Raw genomic sequence first — 27,800 nt, forward strand, 5'->3', positions numbered from 1 at the left:
GTATTTTCTTGCCTGCGGTTGGATTATATATGGGACCACCTAGAAAAGCACGATTTGCAATTCAATCCTATGCAACGTGCAATCAACTCTGTCAGAATACATAATATATGGAATTCCATACCGCTGAACGGGTTGATCACTTATGATGATTATAATCCACACTTTACGCGGTTTACAAAATAACGAAATCATCTTATTTGACCGTAAACTTGAAAATTCTTTAGGTACCAGAGCCCTTATTAAAACGGGAAGTTAACGTAGTTCTCTTAAGTTGTCTATGAAGTATATTCGTTTTTTTAACTGAAAATGTGAATGTTCGTACAAAAAAAAGAAATGCCTATTTTCATTTTTCATGTTTAAAAATACGTATATTTTTTAAATTATACATTTCGATTTTACTTAAGAGACAATTGAGTATAACTCTTTTAACTTCCTATCGTAATCGGGCCCAGGTAATATGATTGATTATGTCAGAGAGGGTGTGTAAGGAAAAGCTTTAGATATAATTAATACTTGTGGAAAAATGTAGTTTTACTTATATTTAAATTGTACGCAGGCTCTCTAAAAAATTGAATTATCATTTAAGGATATCCTGGGAGAATACTATAAGTCTCAAAAATTATAAAAAAGTGACAGTAGTAAAACATTAACGTAATTTAGTAAAAATGAAAAAAATATGTATCCCTTACATTAGAAAAATAACGTAATTTAATCCGTTTTAAATGCACAATTTAAAAAGAAACGATCGAAACAAATCCAAATAAATTATCTTAATTATTAAACTATCCTTAACGAATGCGTTGGAACGGTTTTGGATCTTTAAAAATGAATGTGAAAATATATGTATATACATTTTGGAAATAAGTGCTGGCGTAAATTTCTCGTAAGTTCAAAAGTTTACCTATAAGAATAATATGTTGCAAGTAAAAGTTAAGTATTTATAATGCATATTTTGAATAATTAAATTTGTTGCAACAGAGAGGGAAAACACTTTTGAGAAGGGAATATGGGAGTCAAAAGGCTTACGACATGTCATTGGCTGGTTCAGCCGGATAAATCTCACCTACATGATAAAGGTTTCAGCTCTATATTTCACAAAAAGTCAACAAATGGAAGAGTTGAGGAAATGTGGATGTTCAAACATAGGCAGAATGGTGAATGTTACACGGTGTGTAATGTGCCCACTTAAACCAGCCAATGACAGGTCGTAAGCCCTGTAAATTCTAGACTCCTATATTCCCTTCTCAAAAGTGTTTTCCCTGTCTGTTGCAACAAATTTAAATATGAGCAACTCCTTAGGGAGAAAACTCAGCCAGTCTGCAAGCATTTGGACATACTCAAAACATTGTTGAATAATTAGTTTTGAACGGTTTTTATTTTATTTTGATTTATTTATTTATACTTTTACATTGTTTGTATTCTTTTTTTATACAGAATAATGTTCCCTCGCGGGGGTGTCCCGTGCCGAGGGAAACATTTTACAAAATGTGAAACATGTCTAAGATTAGCTATTTAACAAAGTTAACATAATAATAACAATAAAAAAACGCAATTAATCCAATAAACCTAATTATCATTAACATAATAAACAATCAAAAACTAAAATAATCATAAAAAAACATAACCAATTTATACAGACCAATAGAACAAATTTCATATGATTATCATACGCTTTCCCCGTCCAATTATTTCATAAAAATGCATCATGCATAATATAAGACCCTACTTCAACATCCTATTTTTGTTTTGGAATGATATTTAAAATAAAAAAAACAAGAAAACAAACTAATATATTTCAAAATCGGCGTTAGGTACATATCTAAACCATAAAATGTGTTGGCTGGTACATCATACATCTTTCATACATTGTATTATTGAGTTTCATAGTAAAGTTGTTTCTAACTCAGAACTCAAAACACACTCAGTATACCATACTGCACTCGGCTTCTAAAACATAGATGTACAATTTACATCGGGTTAATTTACAATCCATTGTTGCTCTCAAATAACAATCTACTCGGTGGTTAGGTGGTAAATATACTGGAAACCTAAGAAAATGCAAAAAGATGTTATGAATATTATATACATATATATTATCTGTGTCCAGGCGGATTGAGAATATCATTCTATGTGTAAAATAGAACCAGAACCCCGGAGAAGTGCCTTCGACACGATGACTGCTCTCAGATAAAAATCCTGACTAAAGAAATCGAATGGAGAAATGTCCGCCGCGTTGTGGGTGGTTAACGTGTTCGCTTACTATAATCGATGTCCTGGATTTAATTCCTGGTAGGGTGGATTTTAAATATTTATTTTAAAGGTTGTTTATACTGGAATATTTCATTGTTCCAGGACTAGCAACTGAAGCGTAGAAATAATCACCTTACCTCCATGTAACATGTGTATTAATACTCCGATTACAACGTATCCTGTTATTTTTTGTTAAATGGAGGTGGTCAATCTTACGCTTCAGGTGCCAGTCCGGGAACAATAAAACACAGGTAAACGTCGTTTAGGCCGGAGTGCCGTTCCGAGAGACACCGGCGTAAAAAAAATCGGCATAAAATGAACACAAATAAAATGAAAGATGTAAGGTTAGGTTCCGTATGTAGTTTTTTGTTATATGGTCTGGACTGGCTTCTGAAACGTAAGACTGATCACCTTGCTTTCACCTAACTTATCAAGAAACGTTGCATTCGTTGTACCGATGCAGTGCCCTATGCACCATCAGGTATGATGATGATGAAAATATATACTAAAACGTTTTATTTTCAATACAAAAACTAACAAACCTAAGCACGAGTGTTCTAATAATATTATATTATTATAAAAATGCATTAGGTAAATCAAATTATTTTTTATTTATAAAAAAAAAAAAATATTTGACATTTTATTTAATAATAAAATACTTGTAATTAAATAATAAACGGGTATTAAAATAAAGTTATCCTTTATAATTACCAGCTAAATTACAAAACACTTTTTATATATTATTATTTAAACTACATGCTACACGAATTCATAAAAAAGAGTGAATATGGGTAATCTTATTACAAACATATTAAAAGAAGATCAAAAAGTCATATTTAGTATTTACGAAATTATATTTACAATAAACTACCAGACAAAACTAAACAAAGGACTCAGACAAACTTTCCAAACGATGTAAAAAATATTATTATCAGCAACAGAGTATGAATAATAAATTACAAATTATTTTTGTAAAATAAATAATATAATCCGTAAGGGTAAATAAATAAAATTTTCAAATAAAAAATAAGTTAATGAAAAAAACTTTCAAAAACTAAATAATCTTAAGTAAAACGCAGTATGTCAATTGTTCCTAAGCATAAAACCTTTATGTGTCAAATCTCACAATGTGTTAGCTTATAAATCTCAAGATACTGTATTTTTTATTTAAAAACTAAAAAAAACATACCATCGATTTTCTTGCCTACTGAAATATTTTTTTTACTGCTTTTTGCTTTATATCAAACGGTTCAAAATTCTTTGTAGAACATTACTTCATATTTAATTCACCTGTGATTTTTGTTGAAAAGCTTCCTTTTTTCTTACGAGGGCAGTACACTTCTTCTGGCGTATTTTTAAAGGTAAAATTTAGTGAATTTATAGGTATACATTAGACGCTCTAAAAGCACTGAGCTCTGCCTTGATCAATTCTAAATTAACCTTAAAATGCCTACGGGCGCTTAATTGTGTCGGCGAGTGTATTAATTTGGATACCCGGACACTCAAACATCGACGGTAACGAGGCAGCTGATGAATTGGCAAGGCTGGGAGCTGAGACAGGCCCGATAGGCCCTGAGCCCTAATGTGGCTTGTCCAAATGTGCTCCTCACGAGCTTAGGTCATGGGCCAGAAAGCAGAGCGTAATGCTTTATACCACCCAGGTTTCTGGTTCTATTTCTCACACCGAACTGTTTTCTCTATTCCACCCGAACACCGGAAGCCACTAAACTTTGAGAAACGCCTTCAAGTCAATATTTCATGTGGACCGATTCGGTGTCGAACCCGAGACACGCACGGTATCCACGCGGAATAACCACTACACAATAAGATGAACTATTCTCTCTTGTCTTGTCACAGACTCGTAACTCACCTATTAATACTTCATTGTCCTTCCTACATTCGATATGAATGTCCATAAAGTCAGATTTGTGGGATTGGGGAACTGCGCCCGAGTCAGAAAGTCGGACGAGCATTTCTTATTGATTTCCCTTCTGGGGGTCACAGAAACGAGACATAAATATCGCTCCTTGTCCACTTACCGGGCGCTGCACAGCGCGGTAGTAAGGCGAGCCTTTGTTGGAACGGAAATGGACGATTGATAAGCCTACAGGCCGCATTAATGTAACGGGAAGGTGCTTACTTTAAGTGTCAATGAAATTACATGGACTTTTGTAAATAGGATGAATGAAAAAAAGTTGCTCAACGCGCCGAGCCGTGAGATTTACTCGGTACAAATTGTAGAGAATAATAATAATGGATAAAGCGTAAATATCATAAAAAACTCTAAGTGCATTAAGTAGATTATTTTCTATTCATCATTAACAGAAATTTCATCCCTAAATAAATATTAAAAATTCTCGAATTAGTTTCTAAAAAAACTCAAACACTGGCAAATTTTTGGTTGAATTTTCAGAGTAAAAAAGTGCGTCTCATGGTCCGAAAAATACGGTATTTTTTTGTAATTTAAAAAAACCGTTAGGGATAAACATAATATTATTATCGATGGATGCATACCACATAATAATATATACTATGTGATATAAAAAATAATGTAATACTAAAAATGCGAAAGCGTGAACAATCACAATTGTTTGTTTGTGTTTCCTTCGCGTCACAACGGAACGACCGATTGACTTGGTTTTTCGCATAGAGATAGCCGGAGAGCTGAAAACTGTCGTAAACTACTTTTCACCTCGGAAAAATATTACCTTCTAGAGAAAATACTTAATGGAAAAATAGATTAATATTAAAACAGAATAACGATACTCCATCGCCATAGACTACGTTTTTTTGCATAGTGATAGTTGGAGGACCGGCAATAGATGCCGACTGCTTTTTATCCCGAAAAAACATATTATTTTGTCGGGAAAATTCTTACTGTTAAACGACAAAATAACAAATAAATTGACTAATTTCTCCCCAATACCACGCGAGGGAAGAAGCGGGGAAGGTCATATGTAATAAAAAACTTCATTCCATACAATTGGTATTTGAAGCACCAACTTTGTGATATTCCATGTAAAATTATATAATTAACTGTTAAGTTGGTGTAAAATCATTAAAATAAATTTAATATGCCCGCCGGTTTCGACATATGACTGTTTCTTTGTCAAGGTCTTTTTAAAAAATTTAATTTGACTGATGTTTTTTTGAAAAAATTTTATGAATTTCAAATGTCAAATTATAATATTACCTACATCACGAACTTTTCGTAAATAAATATTTGCCAAGGTTGATTCGAGTGCATCGTTCCCCCTGTTCCCGGCACTCTCCTACCTTAAAAAACAAAGTGTATTTGTTTATAAAAATGGTGTAAAAAACACATAGTGAAAATAGTTTCTTTTGCAGGTGACTTTATCAAGGACAAGTATGACGGAGCTACGGAAGTGAAGGTCAGCAAGAGGGGACGCCTGCAGCTGAAGGATCCTCGCTTCTCCCTTCCCACGGCACAGGACCTGGTTTACCTGGAGGACTCGCCAAACTACTGCATCAAGAATGAGAACGTGGTGAGTGATGGCCCATTCTTGAGGTGTTCCTCGGGGGGTTTACTTATAACCCCCTCTAGACATAATATGTTATTGGGCTTTTTGGCCAGTTATAATGCGAAAAAATAAAAGACAGATTGGCGAATACTATGCAGTGCATGAACTGATAAATTAAACCACACCTGACAAGTTGGTCCTGAATATGCCTAGCCTCACATTTTCCGTTCTCAAACAAATTCTCATCCTCATTGAGATCTTGCTCTAGAATTCCCTTGCTTAATCTATAGTAAAAAATCTATCTATTTTGATGCAGAAGAATCAATAAAAAATATTTCGAGTACAGTAAAACTCCGGATTAATTAGTGCCCGGTGTCATCGGAAATACAGAGATCCGGATAATTTATTATTTATTTACGGACTAATTAAGTCCATTTAACAATAGTAAATACATTTCTTAATAATATATTCAAGTACAATTAAAACAAAATACAACTTACGAAAATTATAGCAAGGATAAAATGAAATAATAATTACTACCTCAAGACAATATCTGGTCTATTTTATTGATTGTTTAAATCTTGAAAGACTTACACCAAAAAAGTACAGATCTTGTCTCGAGTTTACAATGCGACAGTCGGGACATTGGTGCATGCGAGCAATTAGTTTGTGCTATGCTGATCAAGGAACAGCGCATCATTATTTCGCAACTGGTAGATCAGAACATTGAATGCCACTTGTTCCAGTTACGATGATACATCAATTAAGCCATTTAGTAAATGAAACTAAATATGGAGCCAACGTTATATCTGTTTTTGTGCACTTGAGATTTTTAGCATTTACTCCATTTTTTTGCACCATAACAGGCCCGGAGGCCCAATTACAATGGTGAATTACATCGCAGAACACCCAGGTTTGAGAAAAATCACATTTAATTTTTGTGTTCTCATCGGGAATCAAATCCGGAACCTTTTGAGTCAAGCGTCTTGGCCATTACACCACGGAGGCCGCCTTCGTAAGTGTAGTCTACTCTGTCGAGGCCGATCATCCATGCTACTTTAACTTTTATTAATTAACCGTTAAATTAAGGCAATGTTTTAAAAGAAAATGTAAAACTTACTCTACGATAACTTTTTTATTGCTTTTGAAATAATACAGTGAATTGGTATCACATTCAAAACCTACTTAAACATGTCCAGCAAAGTTAATTGCTCTGTCGAAGAAACTCACTTACGAGCAGCGAAGTCCCGCATACGCTTGATAACGATCCGGATAACTCTAGTTCGGATAAATGGAGTTCTACTGCAAGTCCAAACGTTTATAGAAAAGGTTGGATTTCACTTCCTTGGGAGTTATTAAGAGATTGAAATTTATCACAAAAGAGAGGAAATTTTTTTTTTGAGAAGGGAATATCGAAGTATAAGCATTAACATTCACCATTCTGTATCTATGTTTGAACATCCATATTCCCTCTGCTCTTCCATAGGTTGACTTTTGTGAATTAAAAGAGCGGAAACCTTTTTTGATACGGGCGAGATTCATCTGGCTGAATTATTTCACCTGTCGGGCAATGCCTGAAAGCACTTTTAAAGTTTTATGCCAGCTAGTTTGATCAACACCAACGACTTCCATATTTCCTTTCCAAAAATGTTTTCCCCCTATAATAATTTCACATTCAATTTCAATCACAAGTATAAATCTATTTGTTTTCGCAGGGTTCCTTCGGTACAACCGGTAGAGTCTGCAATCGAACTTCCCAAGGAATGGACGGGTGTGACCTGATGTGTTGCGGCCGAGGATACAATACCCTGAAGAAGAGCTTTAAGGAGCGTTGTCACTGCAAGTTTCACTGGTGCTGTTTCGTGGAATGTAAAACCTGCCTACTAACTGTGGATGTGCATATGTGCAAGTGAAGGGAACACACATCCCTTCTCGATAAAGAAACCAACCGATTTGTGGTATCTCGAATATCAAGTCTGTTGATATTTCTTGATCTTTAAACATCATAGTCAATGTATCAATGGAATCCCGTAGTTTATTTTTACTTCTCAATGGCCAACAGGCGTTTTCACCTAAGCTAAGCGGATGATTTTTTCAACATTTAAAATAAACATATATCAACAGTTCTGGTGAAAAGAGCAAATCTAAGTGCTTTAATAATTTATTTACATAGCTTGCATACAGTGAAATCATTGTTATAAACACTTCATTCCACATAGACATGAACTGCAATAGGCATCTAGAAGCTTATACCCAGAGCCCGTTGCCAAATACAGAAGGCAGAAGTGATATCACCCCTGCTTTATAACTGTTATCACTTGTTGCTGGTTGTATATAGTGTTTTAAATCAAATAATTACCAATGAATTATAATCGGTTCTAAAATATTGATAAAATGTTTGATAAGACACAATTAAAACTATGTATAACAACTATTTATCATATAAATAAAAGACGAGTAATACTCAAATTCTCAATTTTGGAATAACCAGTAATGGGTTTCATCGCCTTCGCGACATCTTCAGCCCTGGTTGGTCCAAATCACTCGTCAATTATTTCTATAATCAATTAAAATGAATTTCCTCTGAGAAACCAGAAGGTTTTATAACTGTGTAATATAAAATAAAAATTGATTTAAGCTTTACTTAAATGTTACGATTATGACATATTTTCTCCCACAAAATGTAAATTGATGGTAAATTATTGGAATAACACATATTGAGAAATGTGTAACATGTGAAATAATTCATTGTTAATTTAAATATTTGGTATTTTATTTCATATTTTACAAAGTTTCGAGAGAATAATAATGTTCGATGTAATAAATTTGCTTTAAAACTATATTTATAATAAATAAGTAGTAAAAACGGTTATTATTTTGTATTTAATGTTCTGGAATAATATCCTCGCTAGGAGAGAAAAAATACCTGCGCTTTTCAATCCATTTCATGTTTAATATTATATTTTTAAAAGTAGTAGACTGATACAAAATAATTATTTGAGTTATGTATGTATAACATTTTTTGGTTATTTTTAGTTTTATTAAATAAAGATTTGTGTACTCGTCCATTTTGAGGTTTGTCTATATTATGCTAACTATATGATTGAATATAAAAGCATAAGTAATTTATTACTATAGGTACTTATTTAAAATGTTTTTGTAAATATTTGGTTTTGTTATCGATATATTGAAAATGGAATAATAAATTTGCCTACTTTTCAAGAGCTATTGATTTGAATCAACACATAACTTTGAATAAGAATATCGCGTAGACTTAATACTATTGAGTCATCAGATTCTTTGGTGCCCATATGAAAAGTAGCTAGCACTATAAAACTGGTATGTAATGACTCAATTTATTTCAGAAATGGTAAAATATGCAAACAAATACACATTCACCAAAGCGATTCGCTTTTATCTTAAGTTTGATCGCTCAAAATATACATTTATATGAAAATACTTAATGAAATGAAAGACTTAATTAAAGTATTATTATTTTTAACAATAGATAAATATTTGTTATATAACTCATAGATCTAAGTTTGAGTAAGATTTCAGAAATTAGAGTCATCAAAATAGAAACATTATTATTTTTTTAGTTTTGAAGAGGCTCTCTCGTCCAATGGGTAATACCAAATTTATCAGATTTATTTAAGTTATGTATATATTTATTATAGTATCACATATCAATACAACAGTAGAATATTATCTTGAAAATGGCAATTCTGAGTTAAAATGGCTGTATGATTTGTATACATTTGAACCGACCATTATTTCAGAACTATACTTTCATTTGGTAACTAATCTAGCTAAACAGATTGAATAAATTATAAGTTATAATTAACTGCATAGTTTAAATTAGTTCTAGCATTGATAATTGATATCTAATTAAAAAAATGTCAACCGTGAGGTACATATTTCGTTTGTGGATAAATATCCACAAATAGTAACCTGACACTTCCGTCAATAGTTAAATCATGCTTTTAGATATGATGCAAATTGCTTTTGGCATAAAATTTCATATATCCCGAGTTATTGACACGACTGAATACAAATAATTGAAGGGTACGCGGCAAGAACGGGCTTATTACCAAATAAAGAATTTTTCAGGAGAGAAAAAAGAAAAATAAAAACCTTTTTTGTGGGACACTGAGTTCATGTACTTAATAATATAGGTTTTTAATGAATGTTATACTGTGACACATTTAAACGACAGAAACTATGTTTTATTGTACATATATATACAACAGGGCCTCGATAGTCCTAACTCCAGCTAATCCGAACGCCTCTATAGTCCGAACGACCCCCTACCTTTGTGAAGCCTCTGTGGGCCTTGTTATTTGAATTAGATGACATTTTCGGCTAAGATGCGACCTTGAAGATGACCTACCATTTAACCTCTTTCGAAACAGAGGCTTTTCAGAAGTAGGGACTAACAATCACTCGATAAACAATGCTTATATTGATTATCTGGAGCCTTTAACTGATGAAGACATTCTAAGAAAACTAAGAAATAAGCATGACAGCGAAAACTAAAAAGAATTGGAGGCATAGAAACTAGTTGGAAGGATTCTACATACTCAACCTCTGTCTGCCTTTAATACTTACTTGGAATGGGGTGTTGAAGCGTTTTTATGTCACTAAATAACACTCGACAAAGCACTATACATATTGGAATTCATAAAAAAGTGTGATTAATAGCATTACACTTTATTAATTTTACATTTTGCATGATCAAAACAAACTTTCAGTAACAAAAAAAATTGTTTTATTTCGAAAAATGTCTTTCAAAATATCTGTATCCGAATGTTTCTTACATCCAAACAGGGCATAAATTTTGGGTGTTCGAACTAGCGAGGCCCTGCTGTATACGTATGTAATACTGTATCATACACTACATCAGTGAGCACCACACGGAACAGACGAGTGTAAGGCAGACAGGTAAACATACATCTTGCGCAGCGGTCATTGACCACGCCACAAGAAGTCACTGGTTTCCAATTCACACTACCACTTGGCAGTATAAAAACGCCGGATTACTGGCAGAGCCGGAGAGGCGAAGTGCCGGATTATCTGTCTATATTTATACATATCACAGGAATAAAGAAACAAAAACGTCTACTACGCAATTGTCATATTTTGAATCTTTTTTTGCCAGCCGTGACCCCCATATTTATTTCCTTCAATTCGTAACACGGGGAGTCTTTTTTTACTTAACATTTTGTTATTATTTTGTTGAACTCATTCAGGAGAAAAAAATGGCAATAATATCGTGAAGATTGAAGAAATGCATTTAGCCTATATTAGCCGTGTACCTTTCAATTTGTAATATCCATAGGTGTGTTCTTTTTATCGAGTTCAACAAGAATACTATGCTGACAACTTTATTATGGCTTTATTATGCCTAAAATTACGCAGATTGAGAGGCAGAGGAATGAAATATATGGGTTGAATTAGTTTTTGTATGTAGTTTGAATATTATTCTAGTGAATGACGATTAGAATGGTAAAATAAACATGCTTCCATAATATTGTGTATTAATCTATCATAAGACTAGAAGTTATTGCATCAGTATTATACAAAGTTGTTATATTTAAATAAAATACTGTAATTTTAGGCTCGAAGAAATGAGTTTTTTATTGACCATGTAAGAATTTAAGACGATTTTTTATGAAAAAAGTAAATATTTACTTATCAGCTTAAAGATGTACCCGCATTTTGTAAATATCATCATCATACCCTTATCCACACCTGATGGCGCATAGGGCTCTGCTCTTGGTAAAATAAATGCAGTGTATCTCGGTCATCTGTTGCAGGAAGGTAATGCGATCAGTCTTACGCTTCAGGTACCTACCCAGGAACAATTCAATATTGCAGTGTAAAACACCTTTTTTAATCAATATTTCGTGTCGTCCCTCCCAAGAACTGAAACCAGGACCTCAAGCATGGAAGGCGAATGCGTCTCGGACACGGTGAATTAATATGGCTGGAAAATAGCTCCTGGAACGGTAGTCCGAACGAATCCTGTAGATGGAAAAGCGGCCAAGTCGAATTTTGGGATTTTTTGACCAAGTTTTAGTGCTAGATGGAATCTTTAACTGAAAAAAAAAACTAAGTTTACTTATTTATATTTCAAAGTTTTTTTACAAAATTGATGATTGAATATTGATCGAGTCAGTTTAACTGCTACAGAAAATACTGACAAAATCAAAACGCTTCTATACTAACAAAATGCATTGATAATGCTTTGTACTATGTAAAGCAAAAGACACCTGAAATCAAAAGTGTACTAAATAGCAAAACTGTGAGTGTGTCTACGTAAAAACTTCAACCTCGATTTGCCGACAAACAAGAATCCTGACTTGGCCAGTTTTCATTGTATGCTCAAAAAACACTAATTATATGCAAACTTAAAAACACATTTGGAAGGAAATATGATAGCGCAGATTTTGATTTGTGTTTGTTAAAAAACTCTTAAGAGTGACATTATTTGAATCCTGAGGCAGCCATTTTTGCATCTTTATATGTATTGTACGAAACATTATGATTAGAAGGTACTTTCCGTGCCTGGGCGGAATAAAAAATGTAGTTCTCCGAGTGAAATAGCTTGCTTGAATGCTTTTGACTCGATGCCTACTCTTAGGTAAAAATACTGAAGAAAGGATATCAAATGGAGATAAACCCGCCTCAATGCATACTGCGTTTGCCAGCAATTTAAAGCAGTATCAAATTCAATTTAAAGCAGGTTAATCCATTAATGAATTGTTTATTTTAAACAGTGACTCTTGTCGGTACTCAGTCAAAACGAAATGCCGATTATTCAACTCTTGTATAATGCCAGTATGTAATCCTATATGGGTGCCAATCCTGACACCTAACTAAAACTCAAAACACTAAACTTCTCAATTTTTAGAGTAAGTGCTTAAGGAGAATATTAGGTACAAGGTGGTATGTATTCATTACTACCATTGAAGTCCGAGAATGGATGCAGAAACCTTCTATAATGAGAGTTTTGAGGATGCTGCGGTGGACCTAGCTGCCGCCTCAAGAGAGCCTTAACTCTAATTGTCCCTTCACACCTGCGGGCTCTCCCCGTCCTGGAAGACCGTCGACGACGATCCTTCGGTGAAACTAAGGGACACGGGATTGACGTGGAAGGAGGTGAGAGTGCCGGCTCGCGATTAGGTCTCCCGGAGGCGTCTGGTGATGTCCACATGCTCCACATAGAAGCGGATGAGGAAAAAAAGAATTAATATTTTTATGGGAATATTTTATGGTCTCTGGTACTGGGTCTAGGGCATAAGACTGATCATATATTATTGTCTAGGTTTATTAAATGATCGAGAGCAGCTTCAATGAGAAAGTTTGGAATTTAAAAAAATTGTTAAGACTACAAACTGAGGCAATCGTATTATCACTATGAATTTTGAATGCTTTGTAATTTTAAAATTACTCCACCCGTGACGTCACGAGTTCAAGTCGGTGAGTTTTCCTGACATTTAAAAGGAGAACCTGTTAAAATACGCTAAAGGTTGAAAAACATGGCTATCCCGAAACCAGAAATCTTTTAGTTATTGTTCACCCGAATCCGTGATGTTTCAAAGTAGTTTGTTAAATTTTTGTTAAAACTAATTTTATTGACTTTTTCACGTATTTTTGAGAAACTTCGCAGTACAATTAAATGCTCTAATTTTTTCCGCATGCAAGAATACAAAAAATATATCCGATTTCCCATGGCACTGAACTTCCTCACCGTTGTGCCCTATGCGCTACTGGATGTGGATAGGGAAATGATGACGAATTAGAAGGTATGAATGTATTATAAACAAATTGAGAAGGCGTGGATTTTTTAGGATAGGCAGTAATACAATATTACATAGTTTTACTTGTGTATGTGTAAATTAAGAATCTATAGTCCTTAAAATATAACTTGATTAAAATGACAGCTGCCGAACTAATGTGACTTGTGGTGGGAAAGTACCGATCACTGATCATGTACCGATCGAATCGATGTTTTTTCATGCAAGCATGAAGCTCTGTGTCCGAAAATTGATATAAAAACGCAAAAACAAGCCTATTATAGTGTGTTAAAGACAAGTATTCACAAAAAAATTACCTTTTATACTTTTTTTCATGAACAACATCAAATGAATTATTTTTACATTTGATTTGTCACATCTCTAACATTTTTGAACGTCATTAATAATTAGGTTTATTTTAGTTTTAAAGCTGATTTTATATAATTTTTGTTGATTTATATGTCAAGCATTGTATTTAAAAAATTAATTAACACGCCAGATACTAATGATTTTTCGTGTGTCAATATAAATCACTCCTTAGACGTAACTACGAAGTTATGTCATCACTTTTGCTGACAACTGTCATTCTAATCAAGCTATATTTGAAGGACTATAGGTATAATCACCCCTTTATAATCCGAGCAACCGTGCCACTTTTCTTAGAAAACGGCGTTGGACAGACTCGATATGGTCAATATGAGTCCTGTAGAATGGAGACCAAATAGGAGAAGCGTATTCTAGATGGGGTCGAACTAGTGAGAAGTAAAGAGATTTAATGGTATTAATATTTTTGAAGTCCGTCGTCATTCTATTGATAAAACCGAGAAGTTTGAGAGATTTGTTTACAAAATTATTAATGTGTTCATGATAGGAGATTTTACTATCTAAAGTAATGCAAAGATCCTTCATTGACGAAACCATTAAAAGGGAAATATTTTTTAGTTTGTAGTTGAATTGTATATTAAAATTTTATTAAAATCAGCAGGATACTTTCTAACTAATTCTAACCTAACCAAACTTCACCCGACACATCAAAATATTTGGCCCCATTGGGTCTTCGGGTATTTACGTCTTAATAATAAGGTAATACCCACTGGCTTTATTCATCATCATATTTCTTCCCCCGGTAGTATTGAATGGATATCTGTTTTTCACCCGAAACCATGCCCACAGCTCATTTTGCATAATAAACATTAAAGCTGATCGTCGTCATTATAGTCAGTCCCAATGAAACCATTCCATTTGTAATTTGGCTAGCAAATATGTTTTCCAGCTAGAATGACAATCCGGCTGCGACATTGATACGGATTTCCAAATGAGTGTTGCATTGTAAACCTGCGTATAAATATTTTATTGTATTATCTTAGTTTGTGATTAATAAACTTATTTATCAAGTGAAACTTATTATTTATTCACTATTTTCACACATAGGCAGAAATAAGACACAATAAAAGGTATTGTACATAATATTTATTACATATTTACACAAAAATATTCATTTTAAAATTAAAATTTATCTCCCAAAATAACACTTCGATACATATTTTATTTTCAGGCAATGCCGAAGTGTGCATTAAGCTAGTTTTTATTTATTTATTTATTAAACGCCGAGAAAACGTGATCAGTAATTTCCCATCACTAGTGACATTAGTTTGACAGCTGTCATTTTAGTCATGCAATATTTTAAGGACTATAAGTTCTATATTTTTAAACATAATAATAAATTAATTGTTAATTGTCAAGGAGTAGCTTAATTTAAAATCAATTAAAAATGCAGATGTTATTTAACTTAAGAGCATAACATAAGTGAGGAGTACCTTCCAGTCACTGGGATGTACTAATTATCAATTTAATTCTTGTAAAATTAGATTGCAGTACAAAGGGTTTGTGAGATGGCAAGAAAGTGTTCAATGATATTCCTACTTTTAAAGAATTTAGTGGATTCATATATTATACAGCTCCAAAGTTAGATGTCATAATGGACTTAAACATGGGGATTTCTGCGTCACACAATTCGGGATACAACAATAAGGAGCATCATAGAGCCGACGTGCACTGACAGCTTGCAGTGAAAATAAGGGTTTTTATTTATTTTTTAAATATTTTATTCGGGAAAAAACATAAATTATTTAAACAAATAAGTACACGCATCCAGTTAAAGTTTTTCACAAATATAATAGCAGAACACGTTACAGACAAGGGAGAAAATATAAAATATCAAAAAATGAACAAAAGAAGGTGAGAAAAAGGAAATAAAGTGAAGGAAAGGAAGACGGATTTTTATAACACAGTTCGTAGAACAACGACGCATGTGATTTTCATTAACTTTACATGACGACAGCGGTAATTTTTTTTTTTTTGACAATTTATGTCATAACTTGATAAGCACAAAAGTGTACCATTTGATAATAATTGGTTTGGAAATATATTTTTTTTTAACCTGGAAAAAAGTCTTTGTATGACTTTGTCAAAATCAAATATAAAATAATGTCAATGTCACTGTCTTTTGCACATTCGCCGTTGTTTTACGATCCCGCAAAATCCATTTATAATAAATAAAACTAACATATTAAAAAGTACAAAAAATAATTATACACAAAAAAATTGTTGAATTTATTGCAACAGAGAAGGAAATACATTTTTAAGGGAATATGGAAGTCTATGCATTTCCAGGACATACGACCTGTCGTTGGCTGGTTTAAATCCAGTATGTCAACAAAGTGATTCTAAACAAAAATATGAAACTAATTATTCATAGATGGCGCTTTTATAATTTTTTATTGAAAAATGCCATTTTTATATTTATTTTAAATGGAAACTACAAAACTTGGTTTCCGAAAGAGAAGTTGTTTTTTGTTTTGTACACCATTTTGCGAAACGGATCTAAATTATATTGTTATGGTATTTGTTACAATCAATATGTGGGGCAGAAGATAAGAGAGACGAACGTCGCGCAGGGAGCGACAGTCTGGTGGTTCGCGCGAGGAGGCTAGCACGTGTGTACACGAGTACGCACCCGTGCGCCGCCTCGCCAAAGCGAGTCGGTTCCAACACTGCCACGAGGCATAACTAATAACTTTGTTCCTAACTATTGTAACTTATAGTAAATAAAGTAACAGCCTAATTAAAAAGTGATTCGATATAACCCCTGGTCTAGCCTAAGCGTAAGAGCCCAAAAATAAAGTGTTAAGATTCCACAATCCGCATCGAAGCCGAAAATCAGCAACACAGACTACACCAGAAACTTGATAAAATAATGGCCGCAACGTTCCCATCGCCACGAACACCACGGGACAGGCGACAAATCTACCAACACCACTGGTTACGCCACATTAACTCTATGTGCACACATCTCTATATATATATATATATATATATAGCACATTTGCTAGGATGAGGCGTTCGGATTTATTTGCTACCTACAGGGCCCTTGTTAAGATGTTACATTTGCCTACCGTGGGTTGTTATTATATTATTTCGGAGTCAGAAGAACAACAACTGAACTGGGCGTGTGTACATGTGATTTCTTATATTCTCACCGCGATCGCAAATAAGATATTTTACAATCAATAACTATTAAATCCACTGTGTTGTGTAATTCCAAAGTGCCCCTCCTTCCTGACAACAAGATCGGATCTGATCCTGACTGCCACGCGACAGAAGTTCCAGACAATAAAGGTGCCAGAATCCAAAATAAGGTAGGTGATTGCAGTCATTGTATTTAGGCTTCTGTAGCAAAGTTAATAAAGGATAACGCATCCCGCGAACCAGCAATTCCGAGCGTGCATCTACTAACGGGCAAGTGGCGCGATCGTTCCCGATTTTAAGTCCTGTACCCATATTTTTGTAAAAAAACGAGGTAATGAGAGCCCTCACATAGCTTTTCGGAAAATTCGGAAAACCTCACACAAATATTTTTTTGGAAAACACAGGAAAAATCTCAAAAAAATCGGAACACCAAATAGTTTTCTCTTGTTCTTTTTATAAAATCTTGGAAAATTTGGAAAAACTCAAACACAAAGTCTTTCGGAAAACCCAGGAAAAATTCGGAAAAACTCAAACACAAATAGTTTTCTCTTCTTTTTCTAAAATTCGGATAACCTCACACACAAATATTTTTTGGAAAACCCAGGAAAAATCTCGAAAAAATCCGAAAACCTTAAACACAAATTGTTTTTTGGAAAATCCCGCAAAATTTGTTTTAAAAAGACGGGATAAGATGATTAAAATAAAAATCAAGGAGGAAGAAAACCATTTCCATAGACCGCCTAAATCCTACTTACAAACTCCGAAACGATGACTTGCCAGAAATGGTAACAGCTTGGTTGCGAATTAACATCTGAACTGCAACGAGGATACACCGTCATGACCATTAAAAAATTTGCCGAACGCAGCACAAATGACAACACGTTTAGGCCGTGCGAGAAGAAAACCTGTCAGATTCAGTGAGCCAGAGTCGTTCATAAAAGTAACAAGACAAAAGTATCTACCCTATCGCTACTACCATGGGTTCTACATCATCAAAAGAAGACGCAGTGATAGCGCAGTCAGGTGCGAGTGTCATGAGACCAGCACCTGACCACATATCACTCACAGCGCTAGTATTGGTCTGCATTATCATCGCACTCGTCATCGGGGTGTGGCGTTTCTTCAATATGAGGATAACTGACCACGACATGAAGCACATCAGGATGACGAGAGACGGCAGCTAAACCAGCGCCGCACCCATCGAGGCTTCCAGTTTAATGTGAAAAAAGGACACTCGGTACTTAAGTAGTAATGTTTTGTTACAAAAAAATTATGTATTTTTATATGTATATTTATTAAGTGTCGAACAAACAATCACAGCCATTTTTATTATTAAGCGTTACAAAAGACAATATTATTCAGTTTTTTTCTCTTTAACTGAGTTTCATAAGGATGAAAAATAATTTTAACAAACATTTTCGAGTGCATTTTGAACAATTTTAATGATTTTTTGAAAAAACATTAACAATTTTCATTTTTAACAATTTCGATGATTTTTCTTTGGCAAATTTTATTTTAGATGTTTCATTAACTTAGTAGCAGTTTTTTCACAAGGGGGGAGGGATGTTTCAGGTAAGGCGCCCCCTCTAATCACACCTTTATCTATTTATATTAATTATTGTTAACTCGAACACTAGGGAGAAGAGATATGGCGGACAATGCATACCCCTCCCCTACCTACATTAGTACACGCTGCCAAACAGACGCGTTAACATTTAACCGTACATCACCCACCTCCAAAAGCGTAAACATTGAATAAAGATAAAATCTTTAGCATGAATGGAGACATTCTAAGGAACCATCAAGGAGGATAACAGAGTGCTATTTGAGAAAATCCAAGATGGCTGCGGTTAGAACCTCAAAAAAATTCATTACAGCCAGAGAAATGGGAAAATACCCACACCTCAATTTATTTGCTTTGGTTTTTTATTTAACCCGCCCGTTCCTATGATGTAACCGGCGTTGCAAATTGCACTTAATTCATCAATATCTCGTCAACTCCTTTGAATATCACAACGAAATTTTTTGTAATCTTAAAGTGATCTTTTACGCACCAGAAAAAAATTATATCATATTTTTAGGTTTATTAGATAATTTTAAATGGAATATTTTGTCCACAATGATCTCAGAAAATGACAAAACGTCGAGTATTCTTGAGACAAATATATAAAACATTCATTTGAGGGAAAGAGATATAATCTAATGAGATAACTGAGCAAGACACACATATAATTTTAATAAGATGAAAAGAGATAGTAATTTAATACTAAATCAGTTGACTTCGGAACTTTATACCAATGAACCGAAAGTCGAAGCTCTTTACTAAAAAAATGTGTGCTGTATCTCCGAATTGTAAATTAAATGTTTTTTGTATGGTTAATTTTTTTGATTTCTGTAAATGGTGGTGATTTTATGTGTTAAGAACTAAAAAAAAAAGCAATTTTCAAATTAATGTTACTCGACATTTAATATAAATATTCAACATTTAATGAAGTGCATTCAAACAGTCGTGCAAAGAAGGAAAAATGTAAGTACATAAAATATAATATTTTGAGTTTGTCCAAATTTTTGTAGACAAGGACTGGATTCGACTCCCTGGGGAGCTGTTAATCTTGACATATTACAATAGAGATGAAGAACATTTTAGATAAAGTAATGAAGAAGTCTAGGCATCTACAGGGCTTATGACCTGTCATTGGCTGGTTTAAGTGGCCACTTTACACACAGTGTAACATTTACCATTCTACTCATATTTAAACATTTATATTTCTTCAATTCTTTTATCTGTTAATGTTTGCGAAGTTAAAGAACTGAAACTTTTAATTATGCGGGTGAGATTCGTGTAATTGAATTATTTCACCTACATACTAGGCAACGCCGAAATTTTTTTCTTTTTTCAAATTCTATTCTATTTCATGGACCAGGTGGACTTATTAACAATATTTTGAGTTTTTACAAATTTTTGTAGACAAGGACAGGATATAACTCCCTGGGGAGCTGTTAATATTAATATATTACAACAGAGATGAAGAACATTTTAGAAAAGGTAAGGTTTTAGCTCTTTAACTTCCTAAACATCAACAGATGAAAGAATTGAAGGGATATATATGCTTAAATATGGGCAGAATGGTGAATGATACTCAGTGTGTTAAGTGGCCACTTAAACCAGCCAATGACAGGTCATAAGCCCTATAGATGCCGAGACTTCTATATTACCTTCTCTAAAATGTTCTTCATCTCTGTTGTAATATGCTATTTAAAAAGGTGTATTTGTTGAATACTGGCATTTACAAAAATATGATGTGGTGTACTCATGTACCTTTTTTGGTTTTATTTTCCAAGGAATGAAATAGTAAAATCGAAATCGTATAGGTATTAAAAATATATATTGTGTATTTCATTGAAAAATAAGATTAAGCTGAATATTTTAATTCGTTTGAAGATGTAATATACCTACCATTTATTATCAGTCCCTTGTGAACGAATACAATCGAGCACGTAATCATGGTCCAAAGATGAAGCATTGGAAAGTTTCTGTTGGCCAGTATTTACATAGCCTCGACAAACACAGCCCTTATCTGACCAATATATATACTGGTACAGATTGGTCAAGATTATCACTACTCATTAAGAATTAGTTACGGACAGTTATTATCGTTGGGTTCACATCAATATTTTGTTCTGTATTTACCCACAAATAATTTTAATAAACTTAAATTAAATTCAAGAAAGTGTACGAGTTAATTCTAACCCATCCAACCCGTACACGCATATTACAAAGAACATCTCACCATCTTATTTTTTACAGGACCTCGACTCACATGTTTTATACGTGTTATGATTCATATTATTAATTGTAGTTCTTTCGCACTTATAGATTACGCAGACAGGGTATAGTCTACGCTTATAACCGAATTTTTAAACCTTGAAATAATAAATGCTTATTTCAAAAAACATTAGTTAAAAGTTAGTTTATATTAACACAAACGTGAATATTACCAATGAACTGAGTATTATTATCCTTAATGAATTTCAAGTAGGAATTTTTCTTGTGGGATTCCATTGGGAGAGTAAATCAATCGTCACTCAAGTAGTTTTGATATTCTGTAGTGTTGTGTTTTGTAAACATAAACAATAATGTCATTACTCTTAATCTAAGAGTATGTGAAGGTTATTTCACAATTATTTTACTTTAAAGGCTAGAAAAAACGAATTTAGTTTGGGTAACCTCGGGTTACCACACAGGAACTTATGGAAGTTTTTTCACATAGTATGTTAAAGGTTAATATATAAATAAAACGATAGGACTGGGAGTCATCAACAGCCAATCAACAGCCTATCCACTGAAATAGAATTAATCTATTAATTACCTACCTTGTGTATCAATTTATTAAAACAAGAGATATTTGGTCTGCAGACAATTTATAAACTACTGCCAGTTAAATATGAAAGAAAAATCATTCAAAATGGCAGACAATGCCACCCCAACACCGAGCAAACTGTGCTCTATGGATAGCCTAAGATTTGGCAGAATAACTGCATCCAAATTGTATAAGGTTGTAAATTGCGGTACAGCAGATGGGACACTTACTGAAGCTATTCTTGGTGGCAGAATAATTGAAACCGCAGCAACGAAGCTGGGTCCACTTCTTAAATATGAAGTTTTAGAACTACAGAAAAAAATTGAAAATATTTTAAAAAAATATATATTTCAACACATAATTCGAGCCGGTCCGGTGAATTTGGCTGGTTAATTAACCAGCCATTTTTTCACATATGGCAATATTATGGCCACCTAGCGAGAGAATCGAAAAGATTCGACCATTTGTCAAATAAATTTGTGCGAGACGAACCGATTATACAATATGTAGTCAGTAAAAAGTGAAAGGCGTCCATTTTGACGTAAGTTAAGACAATTTATTTTACAATCGTTCGGTAGCTTCAGGATAAGATTTCTCATATCCCCGAGTTGCTATAATACTCAGCGGGAGACGAAGACTCAAAGCCATAACATTTGTTATCGGCGGGGTGCAAGTCGTACCAACAGACGAGATACATTTATATAAAAAAAGGAAAATGGACCACGCCAAGGTTACTGATATTCCGCGATTGTTTGAAAATAAATAAAATGAAACTACTCCTCCGCCAGGGCAATCCTCTAACCCTCCGTCTTAAGGAATATTTTAATCCCCTTAGATCTTGCGGTCCTTTCAATATGACTATACAGCGTTGTGAACAGAGCAAACCTATCTTAACCGTGGAGTTAGGCAAATTTTTGTTTTCCAGAAAGGTACCCAATATAATTAACGGGTCTATTAAGGCCGAGGGAAAGTACAGAATAAAGATGGAATTTAATAATGCAACTGCAGCGAACTCTTTCATCAGAAATATTTTTGCAATGTCTAATGGCCTTTATCCCAACGCATAATGTTTCTCGAATGGGGTTAGTCAGAGGAATTTCTGCTGACATTCCTGACGAAGATCTTGTTTCAGTCATCATATGCCAACCCTCATATTGGTCGCGTACTAAAAGTACTGAGACTTAACTATAAAGACAAAACCAAGGAAAACGTAGTGTGGAAGCCTTAAAGATCAGTGGTAGTAACATTCCAAGGTCAAGAACATCCATTAAACTACTTTACTTGTATAACAATTCTTTTAATGCTGAAACAAATTTTATCAGTACAAAATGAGCACTGTCGATTTTAAGGAAAAGGCGAGATCCATATAATGGGTGGACACAACAGTTTCGGAAATGTATATAACTTTCGCAATGACGAGGACTAAGCGTTTGACAATAGAAGAGTATTGGAGTACAAACATTATACTTCACACTCCGTTTTTCGGAACGACGGTGCCCAGAGACAGGTACCAACTATTGTTGCAAATGCTCCACTTTAGTGATAGTAATGTACAAATACCGACTGATAAACTTCATAAAATTAGATTTCTTCTTGACCATACCAGAACAATTTTTGAAGCAACTATGATGCCTCACGAAAATCTATTTATCGACAAAAGCATTATTGTTTTCAAAGGTCGTCTGTTATTTAAACAATACATCCCTTCGAAATGTCACCGGTTCGGCATAAAAATGTTTGTTTTGTGCGATGTTACAGCGGGTTTTATTCTTGACTTTATTATGTAGTGCCGTTCGTCATCCAGAACATATTTTATATATGTGAGAGACAACATTTCGATTCTTGTCTATAGTGGTCTAAATTAGCTTCCATTCTCCTTATATTGTCAACACTGGGATGACATCATCTATATGCTCTGTGATTGGTCGTTTGTTTTGTCACCGGCAGTTGGCGTCATGCAATTTTTTTTGTCAATTGACATAGAAATTCTTTCTATGTGGTCACAAATTATCTCGCGCTAAGTTTTTTGTGATACATTAAGTGCTAGAGATAACTCAATTGTTTATTTAAAAGCTTCCGTTGTTTAAAGAAAACTATATGATATAATTGACTAGGAATGTTGCGTTTATTCACTGTTTTTTCGTGTAATTTCGTATTAGTGACGCGCATTGTTTTGTGGACGCCATCTTGTTTACCGGTTTTTATTTTTTAAAAACAACGTGCGTCGTTGCGCTTCAAATATTATTTACATATCTTTATCATCACATAACCCTCGCGCGCCGTAATGTCATCTGTGGAACCGCCAACTCTGGCGAAAACTACCAAAAAATACCGAAGTGAGAACACGGACTCAAGTACGCGCAAGCGTCGTTATGAGACCACGGATTCTGATTCGAGTTCGGATGGCTCGCGACGCGTAAAAAGTCTCAAAATAAAATGCTCAAAAAGCTGACGCGCCAGTTAAGCGATCTCCAGAAGTTCGTTTTTAAGCGAGATGCCGGCGGCGTATCTGGCGCAGTTGACAGTGAATTTGAGGGTTTCGAAGACGAAGAGTCTCCCTTAGGCCCGGTGGAGACTCCAAATGTGTCAGGGCCTAGTGTCAGTGCCTGCAGCACATCCACGGCTCCGGTATTTCCGGTAATGAGGACAAACTTGTCACCCGGTTGCAGAGACTGGGTGGGGCAAGCAAAGTCTTTAGGGCTCAGTTTCCGCAGACCCCCAGGGTTAGGGAAACAGTGTCAAGGCCAAAGAGCGGAGCACAAACAGTCAAACAGACTCAATGTGCTCCTGCGGGAAATCTGGGTCCCACCCAATTTCCGTTTCAGTACCGGCGGGCAGACCCCGGTCACCATTCTGGCCTTTCCTCCTCTGCCAGCAGAGGACGGAAATTTCGGAGGCAGACGGGGCGTGGGCAGACCTCGCACCGTCGCCCCCAAAACAATTGACAACCAGCCCGGGCGATTTCAGGGAGGGCAATTGCAAGGTTCTTTAGAACAATGGCGTACCGCAAATGCCCCCGACTTCGCCCTAAAAATTCTCAATGGCTATCGGATACCATTTTGGATAAAACCATCGCTATCCCGGCCCACTCGGATAAGACTGCACAATTTTGCCACAAAATACACGGCGGAAATGGACATACAGATAAAGGAGTTGCTAGAAATGGGAGTATTAGAACTAGCACCCATGAATCGGGGTTTCCTGTCCCAGATGTTTCTAGTGCAGAAGAGCGTCGGGACTCTTCGTCCCATCATCAATCTGAAAGCGCTAAACAATTTTGTGCAAGTGAAAAAGTTTTCCCTGATCTCCCACTCAAAGTGCCCGAATTCTTGCAACCCGGAGACTACTTGACAAAAGTAGATCTGTCGAATGCGTATTTTCATATACCAGTTGCAAAGACCCATCGTCGTTTTCTACGTGTCGTGTACAGAGGTCAATGTCTGCAGATGACATGCTTGCCCCAGGGTTTGAGCAGTTCCCCTCAAATTTTTGCAGCAATAACCAATTGGATCGCAGAGGTCCTTCGAAGAAAGGGCATTCGAGTTATTGTTTATCTGGACGACTTTCTCCTGGCACATCAGAGCCGAGAAACTCTCCGGCTGCAGACTCTAGAAGCCTTGAAATTCTTACAATCCCTTGGTTGGACCATCAACAGAGAGCCCGACAAAAACCAACCATCTCTCACTCTCTTCATTAATAATTTTATTAATCCTAGTTTTTATTTCCCTTTTTGTTTTTTTAAATTTTATATATTTTTTATTGTAAATGACTTTTTCGAGGTTGTCAAGCTTTAAGTCCAGAGTGTCCGGCACACCAAAGACAATTTATTAGATATCGAAATATGGTCGACTATGGACAGTAAATCCAGAAAAAATATCATAATTGTTCAGGAAAACCTTCAAAAATGCGAAGCTGCCACATTGTCATTTTTTCAACAAGCTATACAGCAAAAATATGATATAGCACTCATACAAGAACCGTATACAGGTAACACCGGAAAGATCAATAAATCAACATACAGTGGCAAAATATTTGGAAAAATATAATCGTAATTTTCCAGTAAAAGCAGCCGTAATAATTTTAAACAATGAGATATCTCATATCTGCATACTTTTAGATAAATACAGTGATAATACGAACATTTTCATCGAAACTAAATTAACATCACGACCACTTATATTAGGTTCTCAATATTCTACTCCAAGTGAAGACGTCGACTCCTGCCTGAGTAAAATCAGCGCCCTGCTAAACTATAAGATCTAAAATCGAATTCTTATCGGGGCAGATGCAAATTCTAAGAGCATCCGGGGGGGCAGCAACAGGTCAGACAAAAGAGGAGATAAGTCAATGATTTTTTGTCTCAAAATCAGCTTCACTTTATAAACGAGGGAAACGTACCCACATTTGAAACATTTCGAGGCAATGATTTGCTCACAAGCATTATAGACATCACGGCATGCTCTGCAAATTTGATTGGTCTAGTCGAGAAATGGCGAATCCACCGACAGCTAGCTGCACTTTCAGAGCACAATGCAATCACATTTAATATCAAATTAGAAACCGACTCTAATACTATTGAAAATGAAGTTACGACGTTTTTATATAAAACCAGCAAAGCAAACTGGAAAAAATTCAAAGACACCTTAAAGAAAATAATTACAGAAAAAGAACTAAATTTAATAAAAATAGACAGTAATATGAACCGAGTGTCCTAAACAGAGAGGTAGGTACTATTACAGATGCAATTTCAGAAGCCTGTCGCTCGTCCAACCCCAACGTTAAAACGTTAAAATCTAAAAAATATCCCTGGAGAACTAAACGAACTTAAAAAAGAAGTCATTAGACTAAAGAGGAAATTGGTCAACTTGGCTGCGGGTAGAAGAAATCTCATAACATTACCAGCGTACATTGAGATCAAGCAAAAATATACAGATGCGATTTCATTAGCTGAGACTAAAAGCTGGAAAGATTTTTGCACGGGACAAAATAAAGATACGGTTTGGTCTACGGTACAAAAAATATTGAGAAACTCGCAATCACGACCTCCAGAGACGCTTAAATTCAACTTCAGCAACTTGAAATTAGGCAAAATGGAGTTCGAAATCTATTGGCCGACAATGACATTCTTTTTACACTATTAGAAATAAGAAATATATTATTTAGCTTAAATTCCAGTAAAGTTACAGGCAGCGATCACTTCACTGCAGACATTTGTCAAAAATCGTTCGAATGCATTCCGAACATTCTCCATAGCATATTTAATGCGAGTCTGAGACTTGGTTGTTTCCCAGCCCAATGGAAAATTGCCAGAATTGAAGTAATACTAAAACCTGGAAAGGAAGATTACAGACACGTAGCTTCATACAGGCCAATCAGTCTTTTATCCATATTTGGAAAGGTTGATATAGACCGAAAGTACCGCTGTGCAAAATCCATCAATTCTGTCATTTCTTTTATAAAAATAATTTCTGTAAACGCGTCTATCTTAAAAAAAGTACCGTTAGATTTTATTAGTCAGTAACAAGGACCTGAAATGCGCCTTTCGCAAGGGTCGTTGAAGCTGAGTAATAAATGTCCGTCCGCTTAGGCAATTGAGAGCCTATTGTTCTTACCGAGAAGGTGCCTCCAAGAACCGGCCACATGTTGATATTTGTGAAGCTCAGAACAGTTAAAAACGCGAGTAATAATAAGTTTAAAATAATATTTATATTTTAAAATCCACTACATTCAATTCACTTTATTTACATCAAAAACATATTTTTATATTCCCACCTTTTTATGACAAATACAACGGCAACCATGATTTCCCGTAAGAGTAGGCAGAGAGGATGGAACGCCACGTAACTTTATCTCTGCATATAGATTTCGCTTCCTCTACCTTCATACATCTTCTCGTGCACGCGCGCCGATTATTAATAAAAGTTAATTATAAGGCTAGGTTAATTTTATATTTAAGTTTATTAGAATAAGGGGGTATTTCACCATCTACTTGTAAATCCTGATTAACTAAATGTAAGTTAAAATTTGCTACCCGATTTAAACGATTTTTGCAACGAACCGATTTCACCATCGAAATAATGCTAAATCAATCTTCCGACTAGTTAATCAAGACATTCGTCTGGCAACACAGCGCGAAATGCCGGAATGCAAAAATCTATGGACAAAAATCAATCGCTTATCTGTCAAAACATGCGTAAAACTATTCAATTCTCAGCAACTTCGTCAATTCTTCAGTTATTCGGTTAGTTTTTATAAGTTTTAGATATATCTCAGTATTTTATTCGTTATTTAAGATTAGAATCAATAATTAAGTTAACTTTTTATAGCGTTTAGTTTGATTTATCCATAGTAATTCTTGTAGTTCAGTTTATTTTTAATAC

The 27,800-nt window shown here is 34.7% G+C and overlaps 1 protein-coding gene across 2 annotated transcripts in view; it reads left to right on the forward strand.

Annotated features, from left to right (window-relative positions):
* The window catches only part of LOC148275608 (protein Wnt-5b-like), a 160,186-nt gene extending 148,982 nt beyond the window's left edge, over positions 1-11,204 (forward strand). For both annotated transcript variants that reach the window (XM_088235469.1, XM_088235470.1), the window contains 2 exons: positions 5,599-5,756; positions 7,448-11,204. In XM_088235469.1, coding sequence (XP_088091595.1) covers positions 5,599-5,756; positions 7,448-7,645 — 356 coding nt within the window. In that variant the 3' untranslated portion in view covers positions 7,646-11,204. The remainder of the gene's footprint in view (positions 1-5,598; positions 5,757-7,447) is intronic.
* The last annotated feature ends 16,596 nt before the right edge of the window (positions 11,205-27,800 follow it).

Source organism: Micrasema longulum, unplaced genomic scaffold (assembly GCF_059751315.1).
Source record: "Micrasema longulum isolate JH-2025_06_02 unplaced genomic scaffold, ASM5975131v1 h1tg001379l, whole genome shotgun sequence".
Taxonomy (NCBI): domain Eukaryota; kingdom Metazoa; phylum Arthropoda; class Insecta; order Trichoptera; family Brachycentridae; genus Micrasema; species Micrasema longulum.